The following is a 14855-nucleotide window of genomic DNA, read 5'->3' on the forward strand; positions in this document are numbered from 1 at the left end:
ACCATGGCCTCTCCAGTCACCAGTAGTATCATCGACGCTTGCTTCGTTTTCATTTTCCCATTTTTCATTGGAAGTCCAATCTTAAGACCATTTATAAGAAAACAAAAAAGGAGCATGAGAATGGGAATGAGTAGTGTTAAAATCATGAGCCTAAAAATAAAAATAAGGCTTTTTTCTCTATCATCATTTTTTTTTTTAAAAAAAAGAATTTTTTATTTTTGTTAAAATTAAAATATTTTAATTTTAATTTTCTCAGAAGCTTTCATTTTCATCCTTTTTATTTGAAAATTAATTAAAAACATATTTTTTTATTTGTAAGAAATAAATTTTATTCATATAGATAAAATTGAAATGTTAACGCATGATTAGCCATGAAAATAAGATAATAAGGGAAGATGTTACAAAAAAAAAAGAAGCCAGAACAGATAACAAACATGTGTTATTATTATTATTATTTTTATGATGGATAGATACAAAATAGTTTATAAAGGAGAAATAAGGTAATGAAAAAAAAAAAACTAATCAAACAAAAAACAAACTCAAAGCAAAAACGCCTTCGCTTAAGCTAGAAACAACAAGCTAGTTGGGCGATAGGTAAAGTCGTTAGGTGAAGGAACAGAGACAGAGTTTATAAAAAAAAAATTCCAAAATTGAAATCCACAAAATAACAATAAATGTTACCAAAAGTAGAGATACAAACATTTACCGTGCCATGATTGAGCCCGTGTAAAGAAAGATAGTGGTTAGATAGAAAAAGTTCATAACATAAAAGAAATGAATGGCTAGAACCTTCTTAGAGTATGTCTAGAACATAAAGTTTATATAACTTTTGAAATACTATCCCACATTTTTTTTATGTTTACTTTTTTACCAACCAACTTTATAAGAATATGTAACTCTTCTCTTTCTACCTAATAAAAGGAAGTGTGAAAGTAATTTGGTCAAAAATTAAATATAACATTTCAAAGTATAATTCAAACTCGTTTTAAAATATATATCAAATTTAATTTCGTAAACACGATCACTTAATAATAATTCCTTTTAATAATACAACATAATATTTAAATGATAACAATAAATATAAATAAAAAAACAACAATGTAATTTATTGTACACAGGAATATGAAATGAAAAGGGTGTGAATATGTATGACTGAAAATATTTGCAGGTGATGTGATGACCACGAGATTCCTATGTACCCGCTCACCCACCACAATTTTCAACTCAAATCTTTGAACCATTGAAAACAAACTCACACAAAACAAAAACCACAAGGATCTCCGTAACTCTCGTTTCTTCTCCATAACCTCACTCTCTTTCCACTTTATCTCACCTCTGCAATTTTTTTTGCTTCACTTTCCTCAACTTCTCTTCTTTCCATGGAGCCACGTCCTCTGCACATAGCTATGTATCCATGGCTGGCCATGGGTCACCAAACAGCATTTCTCCACCTATGCAACAAGTTAGCCATAAGGGGTCACAGAATCTCCTTCATCACACCCACAAAAGCACAAGCCAAGTTGGAACCATACAACTTGCATCCTCACTTGATCACGTTCGTCACCGTCACAGTTCCTCACGTTGAAGGTCTTCCTCCTGATGCACAAACCACTGCAGATGTCACTTACCCTTTGCAACCAAACATCATGACAGCCATGGATCTCACCAAAGATGACGTAGAGACCCTTCTCACTGATCTCAAACCTGAACTTGTTTTCTATGACTTCACGCATTGGATGCCAACCTTGACCAAGAAATTAGGGATCAAGGCTGTGCACTATTGCACTGCTAGCTCTGTCATGATTGGTTACACTCTTCCACCAGCCAGATATTACCAAGGGATTGACCTATCAGAAAGTGACCTCATGGAACCCCCTGAAGGGTACCCTCTTCATCATCATCATCAATACTCTATGTGTTAGGATTCAAAAAACCTTTTAAATATAGAAATTTTGAGATCTTATGATGAATAATAAATTAGACTTTTTCATATTCAAGTATGAATAATGTAGGATTACTTACCATTTTATATTTGTTAGGTTTTAAAGATATAGATATGTAGTATATGGTTTTCTTTTACGTGATTTATGCACTTTTGGAAATAAATCACGTAAATGGATAGGTTTTGAAAATACAGAATTAAGCCGTGCACAGAAAACACTAAGAAATTGTGCTGCCTGCTTACAGTAGAGAAAAAACCAGAGAGACCTGAAGTCACAGAAGCATATGACCTTCAATTTCATTTATTTAAAATTATAAGTCGTGTTTGATGGAAACGACTTTCATATAAAGTTGATTGAACTGAAGTCGTTTACCATATACACGACTTTTTCTTTTGAAGTTTTGTTTTCTATACACGCCTTACCCTGACTATGTGGTATTTTCAAAATCTGACAATTTACATAATTTACCTCCAAAATGCACCAATTACGTAAAAAAAACCGGTAGTATATAAATATGTTATGCACTTGTGATTGGTATCTGACATATGCAACACAGGTACCCAGACTCGTCCATCAAGCTTCATGCTCACGAGGCTCGTGCCTTTGCGGGGAAAAGAAAAGACACGTTCGGGAGCGATGTTCTCTTCTACGATCGCCAATTCATCGCACTGAATGAAGCTGACGTGTTGGCATACAGAACATGCAGAGAAATCGAAGGGCCATATCTTGATTACATCGGAAGCCAGTTCAAGAAGCCCGTGCTTGCAACCGGTCCAGTTATTCTGGAGCCACCAACCTCCGAGTTGGAGGAAAAATTCGCCACATGGCTCGGAGGGTTCGAGGCAGGGACAGTGGTCTATTGTTGTTTTGGGAGCGAATGCACTTTGAGACCTGAGCAGTTCCAGGAGCTGGTGCTTGGTCTCGAGCTCACCGGCAAGCCATTCTTGGCAGCAGTGAAGCCCCCGGTGGGGTTCGAGACGGTGGAATCAGCCATGCCGGAAGGGTTTGAAGAGAGGGTTAAAGGAAGAGGGTTTGTGTATGGAGGGTGGGTTATGCAACAGTTGATTCTTGCACACCCTTCTGTGGGGTGCTTCATCACACATTGTGGTTCTGGTTCTTTGTCTGAGGCACTGGTGAACCAGTGTCAGCTGGTGCTGCTGCCCAATGTTGGTGACCAGATTCTGAATGCGAGGATGATGGCGAACAACTTGGAGGTTGGTGTGGAAGTGCAGAAAGATGAGAATGGACATTACACGAAGGAGAGTGTGTGCAGTGCTGTGAGCATTGTGATGGATGAGGAGAATGAAAGTGGTAAGAAGGTGAGGGATAATCACACTAAGCTCAGAGAAACACTCCTTGACAAAAATTTGGAGTCTTGTTATCTTGACAACTTCTGCATGAGCCTCCAAGAGATTGTTGATAAAGGAGTTTAACTTCCAACAACCATTGGAATTCACACAAAACATGAACACAGACCAATAAATGTTGTACTATATTTTACAGATTAATGTTACGTATTAAACACATTACATTTAACTAATTAATAAATACAGTTTAGAAATGACTAGATATTATAAAAATGACTTAAATAATTATTTGGTCTTAGTTTTGATTCTGTTTTCTCATATTTTTGTTTTCTTAATGTAGTTTTAATATTTGTCAATTTTATTTAATTTGGATATTTTTGTTAATATCGTTAAAATAGATAATGGAATGTGAACCATGTGTTATTTTGTAATTTTTTTTTTATTTTTTTAAATTTGTTTAATTTTAATTTTTTTTATTTTAAAAGAAATGTACACGTGTAAAGCTCATATCATGCCATGTGTCATTTTGTGATTTTTTTATTTTTTTAATTAAAAAAAATTCGTGTCAAGTCAATATCATGTCACGTGTCAAGTTCAGTTTTTAATATTCAATTTGATCCTAATATTCATTATTTGTTTTCAATTTGGTCCTATTTTTTTTTTTTAAATTTAGCATTTTTGTTCCTTTTCAAATTGAGACAAAATTTAATTTGTATATAAATGTTATATGGATATTCTTATTGAAATGCATATTTATAATTTAGAATTATAGTTAGTTTAAAATTAAAACGAAAAAAACAATAACATTATTAATTAAAAATTTTAAGAGGTTAAAAATATTTAATTTTAGAATTAGAGTTGAGTTAAAATTAAATATTTTTTAAAAAAATTAAGACCAAATTAAAAACAAATAACGAATATTATGACCCAAATTGAATATTAAAAACTGACTTTGACACGTGACATGATATTGGTTTGACAGGTGAAAATTTTTTTAATTAAAAAAATTACATTTAAAAAAATTAAAAAAAAATCTAAAAATATTACAAAATGACACGTGGCATAATATGAACTTGACACTGTATATTTTTTTGAAATAAAAAAAGTTTAAAAAAAGTTTAAAAAAATAAAAAAAATCACAAAATGACATGTGGCGATTACCATTCACCTTTCATTAACTATTTTACGGTATTAGCAAAATGACAAAATTAAATAAAATTGACAAATATTAGAACTAAATTAAAAAAGAGAACAAAAGTAGGAGCACATTAAAAAAACTGAACAAAAACTAGAAACAAATCATTATTTAAGCCTATAAAAATCAAGTAAAAATAACCGAAAAAGATCAAATGAAACCTGAACTAAAATATAGAAACTAATATATTTAAATAAAAGAAAAAGGTATAATTATGTACTTGGTCCCCATTTTGGTGGCAAAATCTCAATTTCGTACCCTTATTTATAGAAGTCTCAATTTGGTCCCTTTTTTTTGTTAAAATGTCTCAAATGTGTCCTTTCTATTAAGTTGGACTAGACGCCATTTACTGAACAGTGACATGGCAAGGTTGACCAGTGGTGGAACTGCGACACGGAACAGTGACGTGGAAGGAGAAATTTAAAAAAAAAAAAAATAATAGTGAAATTAAATTAGAATTAGGGTTTTAAAAGGTAGGAGAAATTGAGGATTGAAAAAATTTGCTAATCTCTACCTTCTCCATCCACGAATCTGGTTGCGAGAATGAAGTTGGACCACTATAGATCCATTGCAACACCAGCAGCACCTTGCAGCCACTGTGCAAATCTCTATCAACCATGGACCAGTAACACCTTCGCTCAAATCGCTGCAACCATGGCTCTCGGAAGAGAAACCACTACTGACTCATCACCTCCTGTTTGAAACGTTGGCGACGATGAGGAGGATGGTGGTGGCGATTCAAAGTACTCTTCTTTCACAGGGTACAAATAGTTCATTTTGAAAATTAAACAATTTTGATATGTACCCAATGTGTTTATTCAATTCGCCCTTAACTTCAGGTTAATGTTTGTGAAGTTGTTCATATGGTAGCAAAGAAAAAAAAATAAGAGTGGAAAAACCATGGAAACAGAGAAGAATAAAAGAAGTAAATAAAGAAGGAGAAGAAGAGAGAAAGTGCGGATTAGAAATGAGAGGAAAGTGGAGAAAAAGTGAAGATTTGGAGAAAGATGATGAAGTGTTCTAAGGGTTTATGTAGGGAGAGATTAACAGTGGAGTATATCAGAAAAATGAAATTATTATGCATAAACAATTAAACACAGTAGCATACCACGAACATTTTTCCCAGATTCCCCAATTCAGTACGCAGAGAGAGTGGGAGAGAGAGAAATGTGTGATGGAGGTCGAAGGAAACCCTAATTCTAATTTAATTTCACTATTATTTAAAAAAAAACCTTCCACGTCACTGTTCCTTGTCACAGTTCCACCACTAGTCAACATTGTCGCGTCACTGTTCAGTTAACGGCGTCTAGTCCAACTTAACAGAAAGAGTACATTTGAGACATTTTAATAAAAAAAAATAACAAATTGAGACTTTTATAAATAAGGGTACTAAATTGAGATTTTGCCTCTAAAATGGAGATCAAAGACATGATTAAACCAAAAAAAACTGAAAGATGTTCATTTATTCATTATTACATGAGGTTGCTTACGGTGTTAGAAGTTAAAAATAATTTTAATAAAGCTTCCTCTTTCTATCTTCTAAAAAGTCTTTCAATATCAAAACTATAACACAAGTTTCAAACTCCAAAATAGATATCTTGAATATTGTGATTGATTTAATAATATTATATTAATCAACTTGGTCATAACATCCATAAATGTTAAGATGAATTATTTATTCATAAATAGTTAGAAAGAAAAGGAGATGAATTTGAATATGATAAATAATATAAAGTGATGAAAATAGAAAAAATTAATTAACATTAATGAAGTATTTGATATATCAATATCTCTGTATCATCTCTCTTTACTACCTGAATAAAGATAATAAATGACGGAAAAAGAAAAAAAAAACAGACGAAATCGTTTGTATTGTATATGTAAAAAGTTATTTAATTTTAACACTATTTTATGGGAAAAAGTATTCAAAATGTAAAAATATAGGCATATTAGTGAAACTGTGGTATGTAAATAACAATTGCTTAATTACATTTACAAAGTCAACTTCATATGTAATTAAATGCATTTTTTTGAGATGGAAAAAATATTCTGACAATCATTTCCTTTTTACACATCCGTTTTATAACTATTTTTAATAATAAAATATTTTATTGAAATATAAATTGAATTATTCAATGAAAAATTATTAAAAATAGTTGGATAGAAACATTGTGGTTATCAACCTATTATAATTCCTTTCATTAAATATCTTAATTTAATAATAAAATATTACATTGAGATGTTGGATTAAATATTCAATAAAAAATTAATAAAAATAGTACATTGTATAAGTACAAGAAAAACATTAAATATCAAACTAAATATTAATTAAGTTAGATATCACTTTTATAAACTAAAAATTATTAATATTTAAAATAATTTTATCATTAATAAAAAGTATAATTTGTTTATATATTAAAGTTTAAATTATCTCTAACGCTAACTCTAAGTTTTAACTACTTATTGAATTAGTCTCTATTTTTAAATTAGAGACTAATTTAAAATCAATATTAGTAAGTAAGTACCTAAAATTTTGATAGATAATACTATAAATCAAATTAGACTTTAATTCATAAATTATTAATTATAATTTTTATTAATAATAGAAACTATTTTAAATACTAATAATTTTTAATTTATAAAATTATATCTAACTCAATATAATAATTAATTAATTTTGTCTTTAAATTTAATTATTATTTAATAATTTTCTTGTAATATATATATATATATATATATATATAAATTATCCTCATCAACATAACATAATTCTTTTAAGATTTACGTTATGTATAACATCCCATTTAATAGAGATTCTACTAAAGGAAAATATCACATATTTAATACTTCAAACACAAAATCATACACTAGGATTTTCTATTACATTTATCCAAGACATAAAGATAGAGTTGAATGATTAGTAGAGTTCTAGGATAAGCTTCCAAATTCTGAGTCCCTACATCAATGCATACCAAAGCACACATACTTTAAAAGGATTTTCCCTTGAAAATCCATTCATCATTCTCAGGTTACAATTTAACAAGTCTTGTCTAATATATCATTAATATATAACACACATATCCACTGATAAGGTCATCATCATCACACTTTCATACATCATTATATTCCAAAAGTTCATATCATCCCCAACATTCACATAATCACCAAATATATTACATAATAACTTAACAGCACATATGCAAAATGGTTGGAGGTTTTTACAAATAAAACTATAGCTTGTACAAAACTCCAAAAAAATATGTTCTTACATTCAAATTAAAGATAATTTATTCATAAACTCAATGCAAAAAGTATTAACCTAATTGGATACCTGTAGAAAAAGTTATGTACTAATTAAGTGGCATAGGTCAAAACTGTCAACAACCTAATCTACGAGAACCTTACAAGAAAATTTTCTCTCGCTATAGAGTTTCAAACAAAGATCCCAACAGCCAAAATAAAGCATAAAATTTCAGCTCCATCTGACGGTTAACATAGCGGGAATTGAATTTTTTTCCTAGATGACTCAAAGCTGGAATATCGAACTTGGCCAGCTAAAGAATTGCTCGCCCAACGAAAGAAAATCTCTGTTAAAATTAATTGTGGCACTTGCTAGGCGAGTCATTTGCTCGTCTAGCGAATCTGCACACAGCAAAAACTCAAAATTAATGATTTGTACTAATGACTTTCCTTATTCCTCTTATTACTAAAAAATGAATTTGCATACATTGTTTTTTTTTTCTAAATAGAAATAATGCTTCTACATCTCATTTTCCCTATTTTTTTAGTATAAATAATGCTTCAAGCACGTTTTTTTTTTCTTCATAGAAGTCATCCTTTATATCACTACTTCTGTTATTTGTATTTTTTTTTAATTTATTAAGAAAAGCTTCTATGTAGTTTATTTTTAGCTTATTTTTGTTTTTTTTTTATTTTCTAAAATAAAGTATGTGAAAATTTTTATATATGCAACCACATTTTTGTTTTAAATTGAAAGCGATTTTATTGGCTCCAAGTTGTTTTTTAATTTTTTATTTAATATTATCATTTTGGTAATATTCTTTCAATCCATATTTTCTTACTAAATTATATTTTTTATTGAATTTAATGAATTTTTAGAAAATAAATAAAATTGAGGAAATTAAAGAAGAATTGGCAATGTAATTATTGCCCCTTTATTGTTGTTCCGGCCACAACATATATACACAAAGATTACATAACTAACTACTTCAATCTATGTTATTTACATTTAAACTATTCCTAAATATAATTTGTACAAATTGTCACAATTATAACAAATAGTATAATTGTGGTAACCAATTATAATAATAGAGAATATTTATGGAGAATATTATGGAGTATCAACAATTATGAAGGGATATCTTATTACCCCCCCCCCCCCCTTCAAGTTAGGATATATGGATTACAAATGCTCAACTTGGAAAGAGCACATTCACATTGAGTTTTTCCTAAAGCCTTGGTGAAGATATATGCTTGTTAAGCATGAGAAGGCACTGGACCGGTAGCAATAGTTCCTCGCAAAAGTTCATCACGGACAAAGTGACTGTCCACTTCGATATGTTTGGTGTGCTCATGAAAAACAGGATTAACAGCAATGTAAAAAGCAGATTGATTATCACAATAGAGTTTTATAGGGCTATGATGATTGATACCAAAACATGATAAAAGTTCCTTCAACCATTTTAGCTCACAAATGGTAGTAGCCATAGAACGATATTTTGCTTCTGCGAAAGAACGAGACACGGTGTGTTGGTTTTTAGTTTTCCATGGGATGGGTGAATTATCAAGAAGAATAAACCAACCAGTAAGAGATTTTCTAGTCAAAGGAAAACCAGCCCAATCTGAGTAACACAAAGCATAGTTTTGTAAATCACATTCAACACTTAACAAAATTTCTTGTCCAAGATTAGCCTTCAAAAAACGCACAACACGTAGGGCAGCCTCCTAATGTTCCTATCGAGGATGTTGCATGAACTATGCAAGTGTATACACACAATAAGAAAGTCCAGGCCTAATAATAAACAGGTAAATTAATTGTCCGACCAACCTTCAATATTGTTTTGGATCTAGAAGAAGAGCACCTTCAGCTAAAGATAGGTGGTGTTGAGGGTCCATGGGAAAGCCAACAGGCTTAGCTCCTAACAATCCAGCTTCAGATATAATATCCAACGCATATTTTCGTTGACACAAGAAAATTCTAGTAGAGTTACGAGTCACCTCAATGCCTAGAAAATATTTCAACGGTCTAAGGTCTTTCATATGAAAACATGCACACAAGTATGTTTTGAAGGCTTTGATAGCAACATCATCATTGCCAGAAATAAGGAGATCATCCATATAGACCAACACATGGAGTTGCACATTTTTATGTTGCAATGTAAATAATGAATGATCGTAAGCAGATTGCGTAAATCCATAATGTTTCAAAACACTAGAAAATTTTGCAAACCAACATCAAGGAGCTTGTTTCAAGTCATACAATGACTTGTGAAGTCTACAAACTTTGCCTGAAGTTCCATATCGAAATCCTAAAGGAAGTTTCATATACACCTCTTCTTCCAAGTCCCCATGAAAAAAAAAAGCATTGTGAACATCAATTTGATGAAGCTCCTAATTTCTAGCAGTTGCAATAGCTAAAAAGATGTGCACAATTACCATCTTTGCAAAAGGAGCGAAGGTTTCAGCATAGTCAAGTCCTTCAACTTGGTTATTTCCTAGTATTACTAGACGACCTTTAAACCACACAACCGAACCATCAGATTTATACTTGATTCGGTAAATCCACTTGCTCTTAATTGCTTTCTTGCCAGGTGGCAACGGTTCTAACGTCCAGGTCCCATTATTCTCCAATGCTTCTATCTTGGTCTGCATGGCTTGCTTCCATCGGTCATCTTTCATGGCTTCAGCAAATGACTTAAGTTTAGTGCTTACACTGACAGCTGCCATAAAATGTCTGTTGTGTATAGAGAACTTGTCATAATTAACATTATGTGTTATAGGATAAGGTGTACCTGAGGTGTGAGAGGCAGCAAGCGAAGTGGGAGAGGGGTCTATGTTGCAGATGGCATTTGTCACAAAACCTCACAATCGAGTGGACGATATTTAAGCATGACATCTATGACCCAAAGGTTGCTCATTCACCTTAGTGTTGAAGTCCCTCTTGTTAGTTGTATTTGTCTCAGCATCAAGAACGTCAGTAAGCAAGTTTTCTGGTTCTTGCGGAGAATCAACCTACACAATCTCTATTTCACCGGTGTTATCAACATTGTTCCAAGGTACAAAACTATTCGGTTTTGTGTCAGACAGTTCATATGCTAAGGACTGTGTTTCAACATAGGGAAATTTATTTTTAGAGAACATGACATCTCTAGATGTTAGGAACACATCCAATTCCAAGTCATACACCCTCCAACCCTTTTTACCATATGGATATCCCAAGAAAACACACCTTCGACTACAACTAATTTGTTCCCTTTAATGTCTTGGTTATGAACATAACACAAGCACCCAAACACATGTACATGATTAAAAAAGGGTGGTTTGCTATAGAGCATTTCATATGGAGTTTTTCCATTTAATACAATTAAGGGTGTGCAATTGATTAAGTATCCTGCAATTAGAACACATTCGCCCTAAAATTCAATAGGAAGATTAGCTTGGAAGCGTAGTGCACGAGCAACATTGAGAATATGTCTATGCTTTCGTTCTACTCGCCCATTTTGTTGAGGAGTTCATGTACAAGATGTTTCATGCATAATCCCGTATTATTCATGCAAACAAAGTATGTGTTGTTATCACTACGCATAAGTTTCACTTGTTTGTTAAATTGACGCTCCACCATAGCAAAGAATTGAATCAAGCATGTGAAAATTTCTTTCTTTTCTTCCAACAAATAAATTCATACAACTCGTGAATAATCATCTACAATGGTAAAAAAATATCGAGCACCACAATGAGAAAAAGCTCGATAGGGTCCCCACAAGTCACAATGAATTAGTTGACAATTTCCATTGTTTTATTAATAATGAGAGGAAAAGTTTCTCGACATTGCTTTTCTCTAAGACAAACATCACAAGTTTTATTGCACAGTGCATTATTTCTACTAACACCAATATTTGGAATAAGCCCTACAACCTTACAAGAAGGGTGTCCAAGTCTTCTATGCCATAAATTCAAATCATTCTTAGATTTTACAACAACAATAGTAACAAAATTCATTCCTTGAAGATAGTAAACCCCCTCTCTTTGTTCACATGTTCCAATCACCATCCTCGAGATACGGTCCTTGATAACACAAAAATTTGTTAGTAAATTGGGCCATATAGTTTAATTCATCAATAAATTGTGATACTAAAATCAGATTGCATTTCAAGTTAGGCACATAAAGAACATTGCTTAATTTTAATGTTTCACTTAGCACCACCATTCCTTCCTTAATAGAAAAAAAATATTTTCCATTTGGAAGCCCTACTAGACATTCCAAGACATTTCTCGCATCAGTCAAGTATTCTAACTTTCCTGTCATTTGACGAGAAGCACCTATGTCGATAATCCATTGAGTAGAATTACGCTTACCAATTAGCTTTTCAATAGTGCCTAATTTGACATTATTTAAGAGATTCACCAAAGTCTGCCACTATAAGGTGAGATTGTCTTTGTCACCTTCACTTCGTTCGTCATTTTGGTAATATCAGAGAAAGCTTTGGTACCATAAAGAAGAATTGGCAATGTAATTTGTTTCGATCCTAAGTCTGTCAAGTGACGTCGTTAGGATCAATCACCATGCATCGAAGGTATTGTCCGCTTTGGAGCATGACTTCGTTACGATTTTGTCCTTAAAAGACGTCTTGGAGGGTGGAAGGAGAAGGGGGTATTTAAACCACCTTAGCCTTGACTTCTAAGCGATGTAGGACTATTGGGTGTTGTAGGAACATAAGCCCCCTAGTTGAGGTCTATGGGGAATGAACAGGTTATCCCCAATAAAGGGCTTAAGGGACCGATAATTCGAATATAAAACCTCGATATTGGTCCCACAGTGGGTGCCACTATTCCTATCCCAAGTTCACCGAGTAACATCGTTAGAGTCAATCACCATGCATCTGAAGTATTGTCCGCTTAGAGCGTGGCTCCGTCACTGTTTTATCCTTAAAAGGCGCCTTGGAGGGTGAAATGAGGAAGGGGTATTTAAACTACCTTAGGCCTCGACTTCTAAGCGATGTGAGACTATTAGATGCAGTAGAAACATAATTCTTGCCCCTTTAGTGTTGTTTCAACCACAATATCTATACACACAGATATTATAATTGTGGTAACAAAATCAATTATAATATCAGAACATGTTTATAAAAAATATTAGGGAGTATCTCCAATTATTAAGGAATAACTCATTAGAAATAATATTTATTTTTCTTAACTAAAAGAAATACTAAATATTATTTCAATAAACTGAAAAAAAAAATAAAGACGTTTATTGAAAACTCGTATTACAAGTTGGTTATTATCATTTAAGTTTTCACTCGTACTATATAGGTAGGTTACTTTTATCTGCATAAATAAACTACTAGAGCGAAGACCTAAACAATAATACTAACTTGTCAAATTTTCATAAATATTTTTTTATCTTACATATTGCTTATATGTATTTAAGTAATATTCTATATTTCTTTTGGTTGAAAAAAAATTGTTTCCTCAATTTTTGTTTATTTTCTAATCAAAACGGTAAATTCGTTAATCTAGTATTTAGTAAAAAAAACATTCCCAGAATAAATAATATTGAAAAATAATAACTTAGTTCCAACAAGATCACTTACAACTTAAAAAAGAAAAAAGAAAAAAAAAACAACACAACAGATTTAAGAAAATTAAAAAAAAAAGAACATTAGATAAAAAAATTAAACGAAAGTCACACATGCAAACACTACCTATACATAGAATTATTTGTATACACAAATAAGTTAAACAAAAGTAGTGAATAAATAAATAACAGAAGCCGAAAATATATTTTGACACAATTTTTTTGACTCTTTTAATACTTCACTTACGCAGTGGAAACATTTTTCAAAACAGTGAAAAGTAGGGCATTCTTTCATTTTCTCCAAGGCATTCCTTTGTTCACTTCCTGCAACCATGGACCATTCTCTTACATTGATGGTTCGTGTATTGTCTTTGTCTTTCTTCAGAAATTGGTAGGTCATTCACACATTTTTCTAGTTAGGTGTTCTAGAATATTGAGTTCCTCAAGAATTTGGAAGTATTGTTTGTTGTTTGAACGTGAGTTTCATCTCCTTCTTCACGTTTCTTGTTCGATTTTTTGTGGGTGTATTATGCATGCACTGTATTGTTGGTTAATATTTCTTGTTCGATTTTTTTGGGTGTAAGTTGCCTTCTGTCCCAAAAAAATGTCACAACACCCACTTAAATTACTTTGTTATTAGCAATAATAATTAAATAAATTACTTTGTTATTAGCAATAATAATTAAATTGAAGTGTATATGAACCATTTCATTGGGACAACAATGAAGTGTTTTTTCCCATTTCTTTGCACTACGCTTCCCACATATGTCTGCAATGGCATTTTTTGGAACAACAGTGAAGGGAATTCATACTTTGGGTCCATAAACACTTCACTTTAATTATTATTGTCAATAACAAAATAATTTAAGTTGGTCTTGTGACATTTATTTGGGACAAAAGGCAAAGCACACTCACGAAAAATCAAACGAGAAATATTAACCAAAGATACAGTGTCACACTCAGAGAGGGCAATGCTTCCAATTTCGTAAGGAACTCGATACTCTGGAACACCCACACTCAAAAATGTCCAAATGCTCTACCAATTTATGCAAGATGAAGACAGATACATGAACCACCAATGAAAGAAGCTGCCAAAGACAAAAACTTTTGACCCCAATACCACGTGTGAGCATCACAGAAAACAAAAATTAAAAAATCAAATTCATAATCGACACGTAGATTATGTAAAAAATGAGTTAAAATATCGTGTCAAAATATCATTTTCGTTTTTATTTAGCTCGTTTTCTTCAAAAAACAAACATCGAAAATTGCTCCATTTCAATAAATTGAAAACTGACATTTTGCATTGCCTCGTGGAATTGCAGCATTGTACTACTTTTATACGTTAAAAATAATCCAACCTTTAGAGAACATTTACAACCAAATAAATGCTACTTAGTTTAAGAATATGTCAGAAAGTTGCAGAGTCTTCCACTGACCCATCAGAAAGACCCGTCAGAAAGTATGCAGAGTCTTCTTAACACCATAGATCTAACTTCTAATCTATGAAGCACATAACGAGTTTCTTATGAGTAGACTTCAAATAACGCAAATATCAAAAGTATAATCAACGACAAATTCAGCACAAGAGTATG

The 14855-nt window shown here is 31.9% G+C and overlaps 1 protein-coding gene across 1 annotated transcript; it reads left to right on the forward strand.

The window, feature by feature from the left end:
- The first annotated feature begins 1254 nt into the window (after positions 1 to 1254).
- LOC114170574 (UDP-glycosyltransferase 79B30) lies at positions 1255 to 3504 on the forward strand. Its single transcript, XM_085668625.1, has 2 exons — positions 1255 to 1882; positions 2500 to 3504. Exons 1-2 carry the CDS (start codon positions 1380 to 1382, stop codon positions 3374 to 3376), a joined length of 1380 nt encoding a protein of 459 aa, XP_085524751.1. The 5' UTR covers positions 1255 to 1379; the 3' UTR covers positions 3377 to 3504.
- Positions 3505 to 14855: the final 11351 nt, after the last annotated feature.

This window comes from Vigna unguiculata, chromosome 11 (genome assembly GCF_037176805.1).
Source record: "Vigna unguiculata cultivar grain cowpea cultivar isolate G323 ecotype 2 chromosome 11, ASM3717680v1, whole genome shotgun sequence".
NCBI classification, from domain to species: Eukaryota; Viridiplantae; Streptophyta; class Magnoliopsida; order Fabales; family Fabaceae; genus Vigna; species Vigna unguiculata.

What these genes read in the sequence shown, in the direction of transcription:
- LOC114170574 (XM_085668625.1), top strand. Translation starts at nt 1,380, where the DNA reads ATGGAGCCACGTCCTCTGCACATAGCTATGTATCCATGGCTGGCCATG. An exon ending in CTCATGGAACCCCCTGAAGG is followed by an intron (nt 1,883 to 2,499) that starts GTACCCTCTTCA and finishes TATGCAACACAG; the next exon opens with GTACCCAGACTCGTCCATCA.